Raw genomic sequence first — 23333 nt, 5'->3', positions numbered from 1 at the left:
TAAATAATTATCTTTTCTTGTCAAAATTCCACACAGACTAGATCATTTACTTTAGAACTTGGTTGGCAAGGTGAATTATTTTTCTCTATTCTGTTTCTTACTACGCAGTCTGTCACAGATTCACTTACGTTACCCCATGTGTTATCATAGTTGTATCCAGAACTTCATATAATTGTCTTCTTTACGTCAAACTTTACACAGTTGGGTTAAGTTATTTTAGAATATTTTTGACAAGACAAAGTATTCATCTCTGTTCTGACAATACCACTGTGTAACCCACTTTCAATATTGCCCATTACGACTAAACTAAGAATCACGCAGTCTAACTGTACTTTCACTAACTTAACGTTTCTGATTTAAATCGCCCAGCTGAGTGAAGCCTAGAACTTGTTACAAACTACAGGACGCTATGATGTACCAATAATTACTTAAAGCTACGTGAAAGAGCAGAAAGTTCGCATAATATGACGTCAAATTACAACTGAATCACACACAAAACGTATAACTCTTACCGAGTTACGCATCGAAATTTGTTATAACCATTGCCTTTAAAATAATACTTAACACTCCTACGAAAAGGCTCTTATTAGGCCCCACTTTTCATAGGAGTATTAACACTCTTTTCATGAAAACTAAATAACGATTAAATATTAGACCAATAAGTAAACTAAATATCAACTCTTAAACTAAACAGTCTTGTGTATCCGAAAACTATTTAGTCCGGTTTTCCCATCAAAATGTTACCAGAGAGGTACAATATTGATTTTTCTTCTAAATAGATGTGTTAAAAACTTCAGTCCTCTCTTTCTTTTTTTTTTTTTTTTGTGAATGTTCTTTATTAACCTGGTTTCGCAGCATCAGAGGCTACTCTTTGGTAAACATTCGCTTTGAATAACCGTAAGGTTTCTTCAGAGTTACCCACAATGTGTTTAAGGTACGTTTATATATTTATTCATTTTTGGTTTGACAGTGAAGAGTGTTTATACATGCGAAACCAGTAAGGAATAAACATTAACTTAAGTTTTATACTTTTTATGCTTTATATTTCTTGATTTTTGTGTTAAATTCAGAACTTCTTTTCTAATTTATCTAAACAATAGAAGTTTTCCAAAGAGGTAAAAACAATGTAATTTTCCTATAACCATAACTCTAGCTCCGATAACAGGACCTTGTTTAATTTATTAGTTTATGTACCTTAAATTCTTTAAAATTCAAACGATTTAGTTGGGAAACATCTTTTCGAAAATCACGAAACTCCTGTTAAAATACCAGTAAATACCAATTAATGAAACATAAAACAACACTACCACTGGTCTCGGGAATTGAATCCATTCCTTAGTAGTAAACATCTACATATCGCCTTCGAGTTACTCTTTCAGAAGATATAATGATATAAAAAGAGGTCTTCTGAAACTATCGCATTTTGTTAATGTGACAACGTAGAATATTGAAGAACAGTGTATTATCCTCGCCTAACAAATTATTTTAGCAGCTTTTTGACTAAAATAATAAATGTTCAGTTCAGGAAGCTTGTAGTATTGAAACAGTCGGTTTCAGTGCTTTTAATTTTTACTTCATTGAGTTTTTGGTTTGTCTTTTTGTCAGATTTTCCTTCCAAACTACAGAAATGACTTTGTGCATAGTCGTCTCTAATTTTGAACTAATAACTAGGAATGTGCAGTTTTAAAGCCCACCCACGACCCTGCAGTGCGGAGGGCATGTTTGAAAAGTGTGAACTTCCGCATTCCCAGTCCGAGCATGTTAACCGCTAGGGGACGACCTTTCCACTTTTGTTTGAAAATCAGCATTTGTTAGAGTTGCTTGTTATGTAATAGTTGTTGCGTTTCTTCAAGAGTGTCTTAAGACTACACAAACCTGTCTTGTGCGAAATGATTTGAGTGCTTCTGTTGTCAAGTAATTGGTAATACTTATGTATCTCGGAACGGCTAGTATGGGTATTAAAACTTATAAAAATAAGGTAGAGAACAACGTTTCGAACTTCTTAGGTCATCTTCAGGTGCACATAGAGTTTGCAACTGACCGTTGCCGGGCACATGTCTCAGGTACGAGAGTGTGAACGGGTACGGGACCGTAGGGGGAGCTGCAGTATATGTTAGGTTATTAATTAGTACAACTATAAAAGTGTTCCTTTATATTGGTTTTTGTTGTATAAGTAGGGCTTCTTTGATTTTGAGTTTATTTATGTTTGTTTACCTACTTAGCTTCAAAGAACAAAAAAATCTTCACGCGTTTTTGAGCACTGCATTTCAAATAAACACAACATAACCATAGAAAACACCTAGATACAAAACGAAAGTCTATACTATGTAAAAATTACACTGGCAAACACAACACTAGCATACTTTATAAATTACAATGCAACAACTGCCAACTCTATGTTGGAGAAACAAGCAGAAAAATGAAAACTAGATTTAGAACCAGCTGTTCTAAATTGCATTTTCATTTCAAATGGGTTTCTCGCCGTCAATAATTCGTAATATTTTTCATGCGCAAAGTAACGCTAAATTGACGCCAGCTTGTTTTTGTCTTCTATTTTGTGTTTGTAAATTTGTTTCTTGGCAAAACTGAAATAAATCAAAGAAAAATAAATGTACTATTCACACGCACGCACACACACAAGTCATTTTGAATTTTAAATATTTACATAATTTAAGATAAGAATAAATTTTAGGTTACGATGAGCATGTATAATTCTTAATTTTTGCGTTTATAGCACATATGCCATTAGATAACGCTAACATAAAAAGCTGAAATAGACTAATTCTTCGACTGACAGAATGGATTATTTATAGTAACAAATCCAAGAGGATGTGAGTAGGGGTAGGCGACACTCCTAAGATTCGTCTGCTTCTTCCAAGATTTTCATCGTATATACTTTAACAAAAGCCACATTTTCTGGATTCAGTTACTAGGCAACAATAAGTAAAACCCACCTTATAAAGTATTATCCAATCTCTGGTTATCATCATAGTTTCTTAATTTATAATATTCATAGGTTTACTTCTAGTTCTACTTTAAAAGAAAGCTGTCCGCCACTCCTTGGCCAACCCACTGTTAGAAGGTTTGATCGTTCGAAACTCTTCTCGATAAGTACATACACAGCTTTACACAAAGTAGAGAGTGTATGAACTGTTATGATAGTGTACATTCCATTATTAATGTTTCAAATGAATACACTACTAGAGTGTAGCGCCTTTTTAAATTGCTTATCTTTAAATAATATAATAAGTTATAACATGTGGATTAAGTTTGTGATAGAGCAAAAATCAAACCAGGAGAAGTTTAAATAGCAGCAGCCATTCCTTGAGCTGTAACTACAAACAAGTGTTTGTCAGAGATCTTTGCAGCTTTGTAAAAATAGGATGTCTACCAGAGGACTTCTAAACTTGTCTGTTCTCAAGTGGTTGTCTCTTTCTCCTTATGAAATGCCCATTGTTTTGCAGAAAATACCATAGCCCTTTTTTTGTTGTTGTTTGGTGAAATTTGCGCAGAGTTACTTGAAGGGTATTTTCACTAGCCATTCCTAATTTTGAAATGACAGACTCTAGAGGGAAGGTAACTAGTCAATGTCACCCATCGCCAACTCTTAGGCTATATTTTTACCAGTGAATAGTGACACAGATCATCACATGGAAACGCTCCGATGAATGAAAGGGTGAGCATATTCAGTGACATTATGTGAGTTCTACCATTAGACCATGTCTGGCTCTGCCATTTTTTAGACTATGAAGTGGTAAAAGAACCTGAAAAAGCACAAAGATATCTAGAGAATTACACGGTGCGCGTGTGAGTGAGGGTGGTTTTCATCTTAAGAAAGGGCGTCATTTCTTTAGACTGTAATATGCTTTGTCGCTAGGGCGGAATGTTGTTTCCATCTATAACGTATTTCGTACTACAGCGTTTCCCCCTAATGTTGAATGAATGTGATCTTTGTGGCTCATTCAGTCTCCCGATTAACAAAGACTAGAGAAAGTTGATAGTTCTCTTGGCTGGTGTCATATCGTAAGACCAAACAGTGACGTACATTAAAATGTAAACATTATCTGGCAACGTAGAAAGCATACGATATGCCTGCATATCGTAGACCCGGATAATGTTGAGAAACACGCAGACTTTTCATGATTGTTTCGTAATAAAACTGGGGATGATTTAAAAATAAATACAACATTCTTTGTGTCATTACCACGTAGTGTGAGACCATTGAAAATCTAGGAATTTATAAAGGAAGTAATACTATACTCCATGATATCTGGTTTAAAGTAGCTTCTCTGTATATATGTTCGAATTTCAGACCATGAGAAACATTTTGGCGCAGTGAGGATACTGTGTCGTGGTGTTGATATAAGAACAATGTCTTCAAGAGTCCAGTTTAGAGGGTGGGTGAAGATGTACATGTTTGTCAGTAAATATTTGAAATTTAACGAAAAAGAAACAAGATTACATTGTGAACAAACCCAAAAACTTTTGGAAGGTTATAATAAAATATAATTGAATTTTAAGGTTTTTCTTTTAACCTTTGTAAAAACTTTACGTCGTTGATTTCTTGTTTCGGTAGGGCTTGACATGACATGTTACCATTGATTATGTATGAAAGGGTTGTTTCAGAAGTATGTTATTATTTAACATTCTGCACGTTTCACGTGTGGTGTGTTAATCCGTAGCTGTTTTGGCGCACTTTTGACGTTCTTCTCGTTCTCGAAAGGCACTATGTAATACAATATGTGTGTCTGTGTGTGAATGTGAGATTTTATAAGTGATAGTTATGAAAGATGGTTTGAAGTGGTAATTTTCGTAGGAGTGAAGAAGGCCTTCGACTCGCTATCGCACGATTTATTAATATGGAATATATACAGCTTTCTTTGTTGTTAAGCGCAAAGCTATATGGTGAACTATATGGGTGGTGCTCACTATGAGCATCTAACCCCGATTTTTGTGTTATAAGAACTCACACTACTGAGTCACCAGGGGCAGCAGTAAGAGGTGGTGTTACAGTTGATAGAAATCTACTTAACCATCTAACAAGAAACAAAGTTAGCTGTATGCAGTTATATTAATAATGCAATTAACATTGAGTATGATGTACTATAAGGCTATTATGGACTCAATGTTACTTTTGCAGGTTTTTTTTTTTTTTTTTCGATTAAGGAAAGTGTAAAGGTACGTAAAAATAGTTTTAACTTTAATGACGTCTTCATGTTCTGATCAAGATTCTGACGAATGTCCGGTTTACATAACCAACCTGTTTTTTTAATGTAAAAATGTTTAAAATTTGTTCGTAAATAGGTTTAAATGAACATATAGTAGTTATAGTACCAAGATAGTAGAATATAAACTTCAAACTCAACCTTTTATGGTGCTATCATGAGATACGAATTATAATTTACTTTGATACGCCTAAATTGCGCACAACATTAGAAAATAATTAACAATATTCTCTTCACTTACCATATATTACCTGTGTGTAACGCTCTCTTCAGCGGTAATGGCGGCACGAAGAGAAAATGATGTTAGTGACGGTTGTTTTTCTTAGTCTGGAGATCTGGCATCCGGAGTGCCATGTCAGGGACAGTTTTCTTTTTGATATAGAAAATTATGGTTAGAACGCTTGACTCATTATCCGTGTGTCGCGGGATCTAATCCCGTCACCGGACATGCCCATTCAGCCTTGGGGTCGTTGTAATGTCATATACAATCGTTGATAAAGAGTAACCCAAGTAGTGGGGGATGTTGATCAGTTGCTGCCCCTCAAGTCACTCGAAAATTGAAAACAGTTAGCGTGGATAGCCCTCGAGCAGCTTTGCGCAAAATTTATCAAAAGCAGACATAAGAGAAGTTGACGGTAAATTTCTCTCAGCTGTAAGAAAGGGCACATGATTGGTCTAAATTCATGTTTCAGGTTGCATTAAGTACTTTACACGCCAAAAGGCAGTTACGGTGGAATGGTTTTCGGCATGTTAAAATATAATCTAAAGTGATAACCAGGAAGCAAACAATGCAATACTTTAAGCAAGAGTTTGAAACAACAGAACTACCACTTATCTTCCACGGTTGTTCACTGAACAGTGCTTCCCCATTTATTATCAAGATGTATTGACTAAAGCCAAAATCTGAATATTAAGGTTATGGCTAACCGACATCCAGCACATTTTAACTCTTGTTGAATGTGTAACTTCTTTCTATAACATGTGAAGTTTGTGATTTTTTTCTGTTTTTGGTGGAGAAGAGAGACCAGTCTCTTGACATTTAAATGAACTAACTAAATGGTTTCGTCTTGTAATTCTGAATGAAAAATATACTTCCGCTCAGTACTGGACGCAGTGATTTTTTTTTATCCCACTTATCATTGGTGGAGAAGAGAGACCAGTCTCTTGACATTTAAATGAACTAACTAAATGGTTTCGTCATATTGGGGCCTTACAACCTGGTTGATATGATTTATGGAAGTTAAAAAAAAGTGACAGAAACATAACTTTCACAAATAATACAGTATATTCAGGTTAATCATAGGAAATATTAACTTTTATAAAGTATAATAAAATGGTTTATAATAATTTTGAGTGTTAAGTAAATATTAATTTCAAACATCAAGAAAATGAAATAGATTGCGTGTAATAGCATTTACTGTCACTTTTTTTTTTTATAATACTCCAGTGAGTCAGCAGTAAGTTTCCGGACTTACAGTATTAATATTTGGGGTTCGATTCCTCTGTGGACAGAATATAGGTAACTGATTGCATATCTCTACGCTAGAAACATATCAACTAACTAAACCGTTTGCCATGATTTAAATGCAACAGTCAAGCTAAGAAAGGAGTCTGTTGTTTTAGGTATTTTGATAGGAAGTTAACTTATAAATTGCATGTTATCACAAAGAATATTAATATGCTAATTACTAAAATATGTTATATAACAGTGTGCAATATATGGATAAATTCATGAACTTTTATCTTTCGGAGGTGTATATGAATCAACATTTAAAATCCATTAATATATACTTTTCAAAAAAAGAAACGCAAAAGGCAAAATATGAGACAAATTGTTAAGTTTATCCCGGGTAGTTCTGTATGACATGTGTGAAACTTTGCACATTCACTGCTGAACATTCAAAGTTTGCAAAGGCGAAGTCCACGCTCACTAGGTGAGGTTTAACATCACTCAACTTCAATAACGAGTATGCCCCCCGTGAGCATCAATAACTGCTTGGCATCTCCTGCCCATGGAAGCGATGAGATGACGAATCACATCCTGTGGAATGGTTGTCCACTCAGCCTGCAAAGCTGCTGCAAGCTGAGGTAGAGTCTGCGGTTGAGGTTGTCGCCGTCGCAGACGTCGGTCCAACTCGTCCCAAAGATGTTCAATGGGGTTTAAATCTGGTGATCTGGAGGGCCAGGGAAGAACGTTGATGTTGTGGTGTCTCAAGAAGACAGTGGTGAGTCGGGCTGTGTGAGGATGGGCGTTGTCATGTTGAAAAAACGTCGTTGGCGTTCACCATGATGGGTTGCACATGGGGCCTAAGAATCTTGTCGACGTATCGTTGAGTCGTAAGATTCCCTCGAATGTGCAAAAGGTCTGTTCTGGCATTGTAGGCGATGGCAGCCCACATCATGACGCTGCAACCACCATATCTGTCAACATCCTGCACACAGTTTGCTGCAAAACGTTCACCTTGGCAACGGTAAACACGGGTCCTTCCATCCTGCCTACGAAGCATAAAACGTGATTCATCGCTGAACCAAACATGCCTCCATCGTCGATGAGGCCATACCCGATGTGCCCGAGTCCACTGAGCCGTGCTTGACGATGTTGCTGGGTGAGGATGACGCCTCTGACTGGATGTCGAGGTCGGATTCCTGCATCTCGTAGACGGTTGCGTACGGTCTGATCGGAAATCCTAAGCAGCTCTGATATGGTTGAGGCAGTAGAAGTCGCAGTGGTAGTCCTATCCCGAAGGTGACGTAACCGGATGTAGCGATCTTGTGCGGGCGTGGTCACACGAGGTCTGCCAGATCGTGGACGGTCACGAGTTGATCCATGTTGTTGATGACGATTCCATAGCCTTGTGATAGTGCTTGGGTGGACATTCACAGCTCTGGCAACATCTGATCGAGATTCGCCTGCTTCCAAGCGACCAATGACGTTGTTGCGTTGTGCTTCTCTCAGTCTTGGCGTAACTGTATTGCGTGTCGGTGGCTTGACACTGAGCTATGGAAACCGAGAACCCGTCACTTTTATAGGGATTTTGCACATGTTGCACTTGCAGAACATGCAGATCTCTCAAACAAATTTATTGGACACGAATACGTTTTGGCGAAAAATCCGATGTTTTCCTCCGTTTTCAAAGTGCACAACTTTTATTGTCATTTTGGTCTGACAATCAGTGCCTTAACACGTGTAACATCACATACTCTGAGCTTGTAACGTTATTACATATATTTCTCTTTAAAATAACAAAAATATCCCTTTTGCGTTTCTTGCTTTGAAGAGTATATTTGCAAAAGTTTTTTGAGCTAAATATATAGAGCTAAATGTTTTGCTAATTAGAAAATTATATGTATATAATATATTATTATACTTTAAGAAATACTGGGAACTGGAAAATCTGAAGTCAATTAAATGCAAGACTTTTATAAGAAAATTTATTTTTATCAAAAATATGAATTTAAAACATCAGTAGTATACGTGGCTGTTAACTTATAATACACGTTGATGACTTGTTTAAAATAATTATTGATATAGGTACTATTTCTTCACATTAAATTTGATATCTTTTATATGTGTAAGAATTTGTTCAGACAAAACTAAGTAAAAAATAATATTATTGTTCACCATATTTAAATATTTAGCTATCGAGTGGATGTTTCATTTCTTCTGTTTTAATGTGTACTCATTAATCACTAAATTTAAGCATTTGCCTTAGAGAAGAAGACGCTGTATTTCCTAAGTTTTCTTCAGTTATCCAACAGTTACAAGTCTGTCTGCACCACTCCTATATTTCTAGTCTGATCGTCTTGAAAATTGATAGCGTCGTTTATTGGTGTTTTGAGTTAGGATCCTTCTTCTGATTTTATAGGATCAAAGGTCACATTTTACATAAACCATGGCTTACGATAGAGGAGGACAAGAACCCCCTGAAATATTGTTGCTCCAAACTTCTGTCGTCCATTCATATAATTTTAGGTATACTTTAAACTTGGCCTCATGTTTCATCTCCCCCTTCCCCAGGCTAAGAAAAAATGAAGCCAGGACTGACAAGAATACGGTTTGGCTTGAAGTTTTCTTATACTTTCATCAGTAGATTGACATAAAGACATCTTGTGACAACGCCCACAAGCTAAAGCAGATATAATCAAGATATCTGCCTTTATTTTGGTGAAAGGAGAAAAAATGAGCAAAATTAAGGTTTTGATGGCTTATTTCTTTATATTTCGATTAATCTATATTAGTTTTTTAACAACGTTACTATTGCAAAAATCCGTGTAGACTGAAACAAATAGGTTGTGAATTCATGTTATTCTTCTGTTTAAAATTCTAAAGCTCAAAATATTTTGAAGATTTTCTGTTTTTGACCGCCATTCCTTTGTTTTTCGACTAATTAGATGAAACTTTACATAAAAATGTATTTAGAATGCTCTTCACAGAATAAAGCAGACATATTTGGGAATTTAATTTGGCTTTAAAGGAGTCAACGATAAAAAAGAAAACATAAGTTATTGCCAACCATCATTTGGTGACAAACTTGACTCGTGCTCTTGAACTCCAAGTTATGACTGGCAGATTTTAAGCTAAATTCCTTTAAAGCAGTAACTGTGTATTTCAAGTCTCATCCAAATTATTCGATATATGTTATGTTACCAGATAACTCTTAAGTATTTTTCCTGCGAAAATACTGATCAGTAATGTGATCGATCGTATTAGAAATACCATCACTTGCAAACACATAGGGTTTGTTAGCTCAGTTGATAAATATTATTTCTTTTTTCTTGTATACTAACTACATAGACAACTGAAGTGTTATACAAGTTCCATCAGTCTTTGAGGTGAAACACTCACGTGTTAGTGCTGCAGTAACATCCATGTTTATGCCTCTCAACTACTTAGTTTGTTATGAAAACAAAATATTTCAAGGTCCATTCTTGTTTTTTTGTCATCTCATACCTTCTGAAAAACATACACGTGTTTATATTTTATACATCTGTTAACTGTTATTTTCAATATGCTCGATAAAGCTAGAATGGTCACATTTTCTCACTTCAGATTCAGTCATCTGTTGTTTATCTGTATAACCCTTAGTATCGAAAAATTATTTTTGTCTTTTATTTAACTGCTCCATGCCATTTATTCAGTTTGTGTCTTTGTTAAAATGCGTTTTATAAAAAAGCGTATTGCTTTGTATTCTGACCTGCTTAATTCAGTAAGCATCATTATAAAGCTGAAATCATACAATTTGTATCGTTAATAATATTTCTGTAATTTCAAATAATTTCCTTTTAGGACAAACACAACACTTTTCATTTGAAGGAACTGAATCGGACATCACAAAGATAGCACTTTCCTTCTACTCGGGACTCTTTGCTTATAATGGATGGTGAGTAACTTTATTTTTCTATGGAGTGATAAAAACAATAAGATGGTTTTGAACTTATCAAAGATTCTAAAATACCTCTTTACATACGGTATTAATTCTTAAGCTTGACTGGCATTAGGTTTTACTTTAGAGACCACCAAGAAAACCGTACGATGTTGCAGATATCCGCTAAATATTATGACTTCTGTAAAGCATAAACAAGTTTTTAAATTTAAATTTGTGTAACATAAAGTTCAGACAACTGGTGGTGTTTCTTGGAATGACAACCAAAATCTACGTCTTTTTATTTTTTACCTTTTTTATCATGTATATTTGCAACACCGCCCTTATTCAACTTAAGGACCCAAAGCAATAAATCTAAATTAAATAATACCAAAATGTTTTTATTGGAAAAATAATTTTTATGCATGGCAGGAACATAATTTAGAAATTTAAATTATTGTTAGACAAGTTTATCAGATTTAAATTTTAATTGAAGTGGTTTTGACGAAAGTATAACCTTCAAAACTAATTAGTTTATGTGGTATTGTTTTCAGTGATTTTATATGCAATTTTACATTTAAAAAATTAAACTATTGACTCATACTCAGAAAACTTGTTGCATATATATTTTTCAAAAAACATTAAATATTTGAAACTGTCGATGTCTCATGACCTTTTGGAACGGCTTGACAGTTTGAGTATATTGAGATTAAATCCAAGAATAAGACATTAGAGGAACATGGTGGATTTTTAATCGACACGAATGATTGTCGATATCGTTTTTGTTTTCTTTTTACCTTATAAACCTGTTGTCTTTATGTGATTTGTGTTTCCTGTATCGCACTGCTGACACTTCTTGTGCACAACATCCACCTATTTTTGCATCTGTTCTACAGTAGTGCTTGTTCATTGTTATTTGCATAAGGATGTCCTAGAAGTGGAATTCTGAGGTGGAGAAATATAACTAGGATAACTTTTATCAGTATACTACTATATGGATGATCATCAAGTACACAACATTTGGAATAATACCACTATTGATGTATTTCGATACGTATGACATCATTTTCAAAAGGACTGTTTTTCTCTGTTTGAAGGCATCTTCGAAGTTTCCAAACACCTGGATTTGATATAAGCTAACAGGGCATACAATAAATTTGTGTTGCTTCAGCATGACAGAATACTGTCTAGCGTACGTTAATTCAGTATGAGTTATAATAAACCACTACTTAAGCAATTCTGAATTAAGCTATTTTCTGTTATATCACCAGCGGTTCTTAATTTAAGAAAAAAAACAAACACCTCATTAGTCAAGGGAGAGACTAAATTAAGAGATCAACAGTTATATATTTTTCAATTTGTAGTTTATATAATTTATTTTATACTTTCAGTATATCGACTAACAACGATATTAGGTTATTCTTTTGTTCCTAAACAACATTACACAAAATCCATTATTGGAGCCTAGTGTTACCAGACTGCACTGGCTTTTCCATACATTAGAAGTTGTTATATTAGGAACTGTTTTTTTACCATGTGTTTCTCACGTGCTTGTCTCATAAAAAGATGCTTTTGGATAAGTGAACGTGTACATCGTGGTGTTATTAGAGTCCGCTAAGTAAGGGTGCAAAATTTCAGGTTTCAGTGTTCTTTCTTCTTAGCGATATAGCAGTCTCTCTCTCTCTTGAGCCCTAAGAGTTTTTAATGTGAGTGTTTAATTCTTAAGCACATAATGAGTCGTTCAGGTTAAAATACTAATAACAATTTCAAGAAATTTTAAAACTTAGTACGAGATAACTCAGCGCGTATGAAATGTACTGTACATTATTATGTCATATAAAACTATTACGTAGTGTTTACTTAGTAGCAACAAAGATGATAAACGAATTAAAATTACTTTACACCTAGTTTTTGATATTTTGATTAAATGGAGTACGAAATTAGTTTCTCAATAACGGAATAAATAAGGGCATGCTGACCTATATATCGTGAATAAACGTTTGCCAAAGATTATTTTTGGAAAGAAGAAAAAACACGCATATACCTTCCAGTTATTAACACGTGTGCATATACAACGATATATGTTATGTACTAAGAAATTTATGGATTTATTTTTCTTACTTTCATCCATGCATTTAGTAGAAATATGTTGCTAAGATACATGATAGGTTTTCAGTAACTCGTCACATGATAGCGTCCACGTGCTACGTTTCTGGACTATCATGTTACTTCCTGTTATCTGTAGTCTCATAGGAAATGTCTGCTTTGTCTGTACGATATGCTCATGACAAGTTGCAAAGCTTCACTTTATAATACATTCGATTTATCTTATTTTTAGCGGACATTTTACCGATATTTTAACGTACCCTAGTTTATTTTAGTTTTAAAATGAGTACATTTCAATGCAAAAATACAAATTTTGTTTGTTTATTTTTAAAATACCGAACATAACATTCAATTATAGGTTTACTGTTATCAAGAAACAAAAACATAACAGTTCTTTATTTGCTTAAAAGGCGATACTGCCTTTAGCACTGATCAAGTGTTTGAAAACGTTTCGTCGTTAGTGGTGTTAGGTTATCTATAAAGATTTTTTAATCGTGTTTATTAGTAGTGAAATAAGTTATTCTAACTTTATTGAGCATGCATTTAACTCAAAGGGTCCAATAATTGTCATTCACCTGATATTAATTAAAGCAACATAGTCACCGAGAATGATTTCGTTTACCAGAGATATTACTTGAGTGGATTACCAAATAATTACAAAACCATACACGTAAATAGGAACAAAGAACGAGATGAATGAATTAAGTAGAGAAATTTATGTAAATAAACCATTATATATTGTAAGTATTACGATATTAATGTCTCTCTGTAGGAAGTTTTTTTAAAATATAAATTAATACTATATAACGCCCAAAATATTATTAATTGTGAATTTTGGAATATATCTACAAACGGGTAATATAACGATTTCAAATTTTTGCGCAGTATAGAAATGAGATATCATGTACAGATCACTTGTTACCTCGTTTTAGATTTAGGATAAAGTTCAAAGTAGGTATGTAGGTATTTAATAAAATACACAAGGTCAGGTCTGTAACAATATAAAGTGCAAGAGGGAGACATTAAGGTGTACCAGCTCATGAAATCCACCAAGGCCAGCTTCTGACTCACTTCACCCCCCTCAAGCGTGAGCTTAGTAGAATATTGGTTTTTTCGTACGAGATGGTTTTGGGGACTTCTAGTATTTATTTCTGTGGCGCTGGATAAAAGGCTGGAAACTAATAAATTTGAGCCCTGGAGCCAAAATGTTTCATCGGAGAGGTCGTTTGTAAGTTGTTGTTTTTTTGCCTTTGGGTGATTGGGAGGTACCCAAAACGGCTGTTCGCCTGTTTGGGTCCCAAGTTACAAAATAATGCCTTGATATAGTATATTTTCACCACGTCGAGACGAACGACATTGCATTTTGAGAACCTGCTTATATATGTCGAACATATCCTATTGCAACCTGTTAACTGATATCCAATTCCAAGGCCGTTTCTGAGTCTTGTAATGATCACGTTGCGCCAATGAACAATATTTCTTTTTATCTCGAAGCCTTCCGTTTTCTGCATTACTTATCGTGGCATCCAATTAGACCAATAAAATATTTGTTCAGTTTATCAAAGAGAAATGAGTTTACGGGTGTTTGACGCCGCTGGAAGAAACGTTAGCATGTGTTGTTGACAGTGTGCTGCTAACTGATGTGAATATTACAAGTCTTACTACACGTATTGTACTTACAAAAAAAAGTCTGAGGACGCTGCTCGTAATAACCATACGGTTCAACGACATTACTTCATTTCTGTTCCCAGTCTCTCTTCAAACGAAAGCCTTCAGGTTCTAGGAAAGAGTAATTAACCAACGTCCCACCCAAACTGTAATGGTGACCGCTGCAGAGCTCACCTCATTACTTGGTCTTTCTCAATTAAACTGACTATGAAGTAAACATCCCGGAAGATATTATGTAGAAGCTGTACGAATCTGTGCTTGGAAAATACACGGTGTTTTTTGTAACGCGTATGTTGTAGGTTAGTTTCAACATATAGAAAAAATTATTAAATAAAGATGAAACCCAGTAGATGTTAGTTTGTGGTAACACTTTCAAAACCTTTACATGAATTTTAACTATTTTGATACAAGGATAAATTTGTTTGTTTTTTCTCTCACAGAGTAGGAGTATTCAGTCTTACTTTCAGTAGTTAGTTGGAATTTTCTAATATTAGCGTGTGTGTTTGTGTTTTCTTATAGCAAAGCCACATCGGGCTATCTGTTGAGCTCACCGAGGGGAATCGAACTCCTGATTTTAGCGTTGTAAATTCGTAGACTTACCTCTGTACTAGAGAGTGCATTTTTAATATTAAATAAGAATAACGTTTCGATCATTTTTAAATACATTTATTTTATTTTTGTTCCTAGGGTGAGAACAAATTTGGAATGAATGTTTATGTTGTATGTATGTACGTACAAATCTCATAAAGAGAAGCTTATCTTGTCAATGAATGGAACTGTGTTTGTTTTCAATTTTGCACAAAGCTTCTCGAGGGCTACATGTGCTAGCCGTCTCTAATTTAATAGTGAAAGACTGGAAGGAAGGAAGCTAATTATCGCCACCCATCGCCCACTCTTGATATATTCTTTCGCCAACGAATAGTGAGATTGACCGTAATATTATAACGCCCTCACGGTTGAAAGGATAAGCATATTTTGTGAGATGGTGATTCCGAACCTTCGACCCTCAGATGGCGAGACATGCAGGGCCTATGGAACTGAGTCAGTGATTACTTTATTACATTTTTGTATGAATTGTTATTTTCTGGGGTGTTAAACAGCATTGTAGATTTTTGGTTTGTTTTTTATAAAACTGACTTGTTATTTGGTCAATTTATTTGATAAACGTCATTTGGTTAAGTTTATTTCTTCATCGATGTTATCTTTGGTGCAAATAATGTAGGGTAAATTACAAATTTTAATATGCCTAGCGTTTGGTGTATTCTGTGATTGTAAGCCCAATTAACGTGATTTTCACTATGTGTCCCTTTTATATAATTCTTTCAGTAGATCAGGTGATGGTAACATTTATAAAGTTAACTGTGTAAAAAGTTCTGTTTTCTACAGTAAATTTAATGTATTTATGTATGCTATTTTAGTGTTATGGAATTTGTATTTCTTCCTTGGAGTGGAGCTTCGGAAAACATCGCCAACATATTCATTATATTGGTTTATGTAAAAAATGGGTTTATTTCGTTGTCCACTGTTGCTCAGGAAAAGTGTCTATGATTTCTGATAAAGGATTTTTTATATCTTCTGTGTATACTGGTCTTTCTTTTTGTTAGTTTTATAACGATATTCCAAATTGAGGAGATCGGTGTTTGTACTTTAGTGTCCACGTTAGTGATCGGAACGTTGATTCTTTTACCTGCACTCTGTAAGCTGTGAACGAATTTGAATATTACTGTTTTAGTCTATAAAAATGGTAGGGTGGATGCAGTTTGTTCTTCAGTGGTAGATTTAATATTATCATGTTGACTGTGCAACTAATTTTGAATTTAATATACATCAGGTTTATTTTCAAACAAAACAATTGTCGTCCATGTATATTCTATAATATAAGGTTTTAAACTATCTATTGGTCGAAACAACAAAAACACTTAAAATACAGTACAGTCAAGAAATCATTCATTCTGATGTAACACCGCATGGGGTGTTAAACTTTTAAGAATAATTCGTCTTGTCGGTTGTATTGTAAAGAAATTGAGCCAGATTGTGTGGACTTAGACGAAGAAAGAACAACAATTATTTAAAGCTCCAGATAAACTGTAATAGTCAAAAGTGAATCGAACAATTGTATACAAGTTTTACTTGTTTTAATATATTATTTTAAAACAAGTGGGCTGTATCGTTGTTTGTTTATTGTAGAAATTTATCGCCAAGAAATTGTAGAAACTTACTATAAAGTATCCCACCAACAAAACTTAAAAATAGCAATAGAACTTCGGACTTCCAGTTATATAGTACCAACAAAAGTCGCTGTATGCAGTTATTTTATGTTCAAAGAAAACCCCTCGGTGTGAATTCCTGTTCGTGGTGAGGGGACCTCCCAGGGAAGGTTCTGTTATTTCGGTTTACCTCCTAGGGGATCTAAACATACACCCACGTGTTTCCTGTGAGTGGTGACCCGTGAAGAGGAGGAGAGGATTCTGGTGGTTTAGGGGTCCAACCATGACACATAATTTTGGCCTTGAATTCCTGTAGACGGGCGGCCTTGGGGTGGTCCCACTTGGGTCAATCGGCTGGTCCACTTGGGCTAGGGTCAACTATGTGCCAGTGTTGGATGGTCTCATCGGGTGTTGTGGACATCGTATCTAATACTGGTGTTTGGGTATAGTGCTCACGAAATCTTGGCATTGCTGCAATGTCCTTGTTTGGCATTGTTGTGCGTCTCCTCGTAGGGCTCCGTGGTGGGTGGGGTCAGAGGGCTCCGAAATATTTATTTTTTTATTATGTATCCACCAAATTAAAACTTAACTAGTGAAAAAAGAATCCATAAGTAAACGACCACGTCTTGAAGATTCTGAGCAGCAATTTTCAACATTTGTAACACCTGTACCTCGTTTTCTTACACTACATTCTCTTTCAGACAAACCTCTAGGGCAGATGTCTCCCTTTTTCATTCAGCAGGGACTAGAGGGATTTGCTGGCTCTCCAAAGTCAGTAAAGAAGCTTCGATCTGGTGACATATTGGTGGAAACATCCACATTTCAGCACAGTGAACTCCTCTTGCATTCAAAGGCAATTGGAAATATGCCTATTGAGGTTACACCTCATGCTACTTTGAATTAATCACGAGGAGTTATTGTTGATAGGGATTTGAAGAACATTCCAGAATCAGAGATTCTCGCTGGTTTCTCCACCGAAGGAGTTTCTGCAGTGAGATGTATCTCCACTCGCAAAGATGGAATTACGATGCCGACCAGTGTCCACATTCTGAAATTTACATCACCACGTTCACCTGCCACCATGAAGGTAGGTTATCTTAATTTTAGGGTATGGCCAGACATTCCTAACCCTCTCAGATGTTTCCAGTGTCAGCGGTTTGGTCACTCGAAGACGTCATGTCGTGGTTCCTTGACGTGTGGTCGTTGCGGTGGCAAGTACCACGATGCCAATGAGTGTGAAACGGACCCTCATTGCGTTAGTTGCAATGGCTCTCACCCGTCCTACTTTTGTTCTTGCCATAAATGGTTGGGAGAAAAAGAGGTGCAGCGTTTGAAAATGATTCAAAACATTACTTACCCTAAGGCTCGAAAGTTGCCGTCCACCACTCCTTTTCGGACGTATGCTGCTGCACTTCGTTCCACTACTACAGTGGGAGAACAGAGGGATCTCTCTTGTGCCTCCAAAAGAATTTTTCTCAAACCGACTAAACGTCTTTTGACCTCCATGGTTAAAAAAGTTGGTGAATCAAAGTTAACACCCTTCTCTGTCCCTAACATACATTTCAGCAAATCCCAAGATCCACTTCATTTTGGTTCCTGGTACAAGCATTTTCTCGGGTACATCTTCTTCCACCTCAAGATTCAAAACGATCATTCGTTTACGTTCTCAGTCGCTAGAATCCTCTTCCGACATCAAAGACCTGCCCAATCAATCCAAGGCGGGATCCATGGAGGTCGATAGACCCTCCCTTGATTAAAGACAGTAAAGAAAAGAGACGTGGTCGTAAACAGAAGGGTTATCCACCCAATTCGCCTACACATAAATAAAAATGGCCATATTGATACAATGGAAATGTCGAGGTTTACACTCTAATCTGGATGAAATCAAGAAACTACTTGCTTCCTGCCATGCTGTACGTCTTTCCTTACGGAAAACATTTCTGAAACCTGCCGATACAGTCACCTTTCGGCGGTTTTCTTTGTACAGAAATGACAGGCTGTGTGATGGACGAGCATATGGAGGGGTGGCACTGTTGGTTGATCAGCATGTGCCCACCCTGTCTTTGCTACTCGACACACCCTTGGAGGCCATAGCCATGCATGTTTCCTTGGGTCGTACCATTACTGTTTGTTCTCTCTACCAGTCCCCTGGATAGACATATGATCAATCAGACCTTGATACTCTCATTGAACAATTGCAATCCCCCTTTTTAATCCTGGGGGCTTTAATGGAATCATCCTCTCTGGGAAAGTGCTGATATTGATAGGAGGGTTTGCTCTGTAGAGCATATGCTCCCTGATTACAACCTTTCTTTTTTCAATACTGGTTCTTCTACTTATTTTCATGCATCTAGTCAGTTCTTTACTGCTATTGATCTCTCAGTCTGTTCCCCTTCATTATTTTCCCATTTTTCATGGATGGTTGACAATAATCTGAGGCATTGATCATTTTCTTATAATTTTGAGAAAGACTGGCCGTGGTTGATGCCACCCGAACCGTATGCCCCAGTGGAAACTGGATCAAGCAAACTAGCCCTCTTTCACTGCTCTCACAGAACTTGATCTTGCCATCATCTGTAAACCATCAATAGATGACTCTGTGGCAGCAGTAACTGACTGTATTATACAAGCAGCTGCTCATTGTATTCCTAACACCTCGTCACGTTTTCCATGATATTCTCGTCCACTGGGGATTCATTTTTGCCATATGGCACAAAAGGCTCAAAAATGGGCCTGGGATACTTTTTGTAGGTATCCCACACTCTCATACTGCATCACTTTCCAGCAGGCCTGTGCACATGCTCGGTGAGTAAGACATCAAAGCCAGATGGAATCTTGGATTAAGTTCACACTCAGCATATCTTCTATCACCAGTTCCAAAGTCATATGGGACAAGATTCAAAAGGTCAGTGGACAGTATAATTCTGTCCCCCCTTTCAATCTTGCTCTCTGGCCAGGAAATAGCATCACCGATACTTTAGGTGAAAGCTTTTGCCAGGTATATAGCACTCCTGCTTCATCCTACATCTTCTTAGCCATCAAGACTTGGGCAGAGAAATCACCTCTTTCTTTTTGTGCTGATTGTATCTGTAACTATAATCATCTCTTTACACTGGTGGAATTCAAACTGGCTCTTCATCAGTTGGACCTGATAATGTATGCTATGAAATGCTGTGCCATCTATCTCCTGCTTCTCTTGCTATTCTTCTGATTGTTTTTAACCAGATCTGGCAGGAGAATGTTTTTCCTGATGCCTGGCACCAAGCTATTCTCCTACCTTTCTCTAAGCCTGGGAAGGATCCCAAGATTCTTTCAAACTACAATCCATTTGCTTTGATGAGCTGTTTCTGTAAGACCTTAGAGAGGATGGTTAATGCTCATCTTGTTTGTTTTCTCGAATCAAACAACCTTGTCTTGCCCACCCATTGTGGGTTCCAATGACAATGCTCCGCTCTGGACCATCTGATTTGACTTGAAAAGTCAATTAGAGAAGCCTTTCTCAAATGACATTTTGTATCAATATTCTTTGATATTGAGAAGGCTTATACAACATGGAGGTATGGCATTTTGCAAGATCTCCATGTATATGGGTTATATGGCCATTTGCCCATTTTTATTAATAATTTTTTTTAATGGACAGGATATTCCAAGTCGTGTGGGTTTGGCATTTTCCTGTTCTTTTCTTCAGAAATTTGAAGTCCCTCAGGACTGTGTTTTGAGTGTCACAAATTTCAGTATAAAGATTAATATAATTGCTGAACAACTCCCTCTTATATTCTCTCACACACACACACACACACACACACACACACACACACACACACACACACACACACACACACACCAGCAACAACTTGTTTTATTCTTCTTCACATGTTTTACAATTCTTTAGAATTTCTTGTCCTTTAAAGAATTGGTTTCTCTATTTCTTTTAAATGCCTTGTGAATATCTTGTAAATTTTCTAACATACAAGACACCAAATAAATGAAATAGAGCTTAGAAGTATTGAAGCCTACAAAACTGGTTCTTTAAAGGCCGAGTGATTCTAAATAATTAGAAAAGTTGAAAGAAAAAATATTTCCAAGAAATATCCTATATGAGTGAAATTTGAATTGTCATATTATATGTGTGTATGTAAAAGCTATTGAAAGTTGCTTTGATAGAAATGTTATACCCAAACAACTTTTCTTTAACCTGTATATTAACACTGTCAGTGACTTTGCTAGCATTCAAGTTGATAATGAAAGGTTCTGTCAACATAAACCTCATTTATAAGTATGTTTTTACTAGTATGCTAAAGATCACACTAGTATATGACCATTATTAATTATGACATTCAAATTAGTTTTAATTTTAAAGATTAAGATACTAAACACAAAAAATATTTACAGAAATATTACTGATCATTAATAATTGACAACCGTAAAAACAACCATAGTTAAAAATTTTATATAATGCAAACCCTAACTAAGCACATTTTAAAACAGTAGTATTTAAGAGAATGTTAGGTGTAATCTAATTCCACCATCAACAGTTGCTTAACATTTGTATATTATACAATATAACAAACGGTATACTCACTTTTATACTTCAAATGTTTATTGATAATGATTAATGTGGCCAGAAGGCACCACTTGTCAATCAGCAAAATACAAACATAAGTCAGTTATAAATCTAGTCACAGTAGTTTAGATAGACATGGATTTATTAAGCTAGATATTCAGGCTTTTAATATGCAGTCAACCACTGTTTATATGTTCTTTTATAACTTATGCAGTAAAAATGCTTTTGCTGTTTATAACTATATTAAATATGAAGCTGTGAGCAACTTGCTATTTAATGGAAACTTTAGGAGAGGTCCTTTCAAGATCACAATCTGTCTTGGAAGGTCATAATCAAGAACAACCCTTCTGTTTGATAAAGACTAGGTGCCTTCAGACATCATTTTACAATTATTTTACTGTTATTATTATTTAAGTACTCGTTTAATTATTCATAGATAAGGTTTCTGAAATTTACAAACACAATTTGAAAGTAACCAACAGAGTTTTCAAAAACAGTAACCTGGTGATGTTTTTAAAAGCAAAGAGTACAAATTTAAACTTCCACTGGTTTTCAAGTTATTCAAAACAGAAAAACAGCCAGTTCTTTTATTTGATTACTAAACATGATCTTAGTAAGACCTTAATTTTGAGACCTTACCATAACGTGAATATATATAAAACTTGAACTACTGCAAGAATAACTAAGAACATGGTATATTTTCATATTTAAGTGTATGTATTGAAATATGCTTTACTGATTTCAAGCTGAAATACTGATTGAGACCTGACATGGCCAGGTGGTTAAGGGGCTTAACTCATAATCCAAGGGTTGCAGGTTCGAATCCCTGTCACACCAAACATGCATGCCCTTTTAGCCATGTGGGTAGTATAATGTGATGATCAATCCCATTATTCATTGGTAAAAGAGTAGCCCAAGAGTTGGCAGTGGATGGTGATGACTAGCTGCCTTCCCTCTAGTCTTACACTGCTAAATTAGGGACGGCTAGCGCAGATAGCCCTCGCCTAGTTTTGTGCAAAATTCGAAAACAAACAAACAGCCCTTATCATAGAAAATCCATTGCTGATAAATTAAAGGTAATACCACCCTGATCACTTTATTCATCACAACAATCTTCTAGTTAGTAAGTATGCTTACTATCATGACCGTGTACATTTTTTTTTGACACAAAACATTATTTACAATAGAATTAGAATAAAATACCATCAGTTAAAACAATCTGTCTGTCTCTATCTTTTTTTTTTTTTTTTTGTATAAGGTGATACATTGAATGAATGAAGGGTTAAAACTATGTCCCGCAAATCGTGAAGATGATTATTATTTACGGACCGTACTGTAGCACACGGTCAATTACAACACCCTATACATACAGGGTGGCCAGTAAGTCCGTACCCATCCATATGTTATTATGTTATATTCAATTATGCATGTATTATAAACTTGTTTCTTTTCTTTAGAGAAATATGGCCAGTGTAGGCCCATTTATACTTGAAGAACATGGCGTCGCATAATATTATACAGCGATAATGAGGGACAGCACACAGATACACAAGCAATATGGATGGGTAGGGACTTAGGGGCCACCCTGTAGAGCTTACAAACACGCTATGTGCTGGGCGGAGATCTACGCTGACGTTTTCTGAGTGTGATCTACCATGTGGTTTCCATAAGTACAACATTGTGTATTTGCTCATTCTTTTGGAAAATCGCAAAAAATCGCATCGCATCACAACAGGGCAACTGGAAATCAGGAATATCCCATTACTTCACAGAAGGGAGGTTATGTCAGTTATTTGACTCGAGTATGATATATCGGAAATGTTATTGAAGGTTGGAAATGGTAAACCTGTATCTACGGATTTTTACAAAATATCTAACTTATTGGACATTATGGAACATCCCATTTCATTATTAGACATTCTCGTTATTAATGAATATGCATAATTTTAACGAGTTATCTTAAAGTTAGCCGTGTCTCAACAAACGTGATTGCTGATTGGTTAGATTGCGTGTAATTAATAAGGTATTTGGAGTTTTTTGAGTCGGAAGCAAATGGTCAGATAAAAATTACTTATTTATCACTCATTCAGGAGAAGAAAAAAAAAGAAAATATAGTGATTTTATTTTTCATAACTTCAACCATTTCAAATGTAATGAAGATTTAAATTACACTCTGTATAGTCGTTAAAGTTTTGAAGGT

The 23333-nt window shown here is 35.6% G+C and overlaps 1 protein-coding gene across 1 annotated transcript in view; it reads left to right on the top strand.

Moving 5' to 3' along the window:
- The window catches only part of LOC143229137 (Y+L amino acid transporter 2-like), a 75069-nt gene that overhangs the window by 29756 nt on the left and 21980 nt on the right, over positions 1-23333 (top strand). Inside the window, exon 3 of the mRNA XM_076461010.1 lies at positions 10513-10606. Coding sequence (XP_076317125.1) covers positions 10513-10606 — 94 coding nt within the window. The remainder of the gene's footprint in view (positions 1-10512; positions 10607-23333) is intronic.

This window comes from Tachypleus tridentatus, chromosome 10, assembly GCF_004210375.1.
Source record: "Tachypleus tridentatus isolate NWPU-2018 chromosome 10, ASM421037v1, whole genome shotgun sequence".
Lineage (NCBI taxonomy): Eukaryota > Metazoa > Arthropoda > Merostomata > Xiphosura > Limulidae > Tachypleus > Tachypleus tridentatus.
The sequence above is the reverse complement of the archived record's forward strand: the minus strand, read 5'-3'. Positions and strand labels throughout refer to the sequence as shown.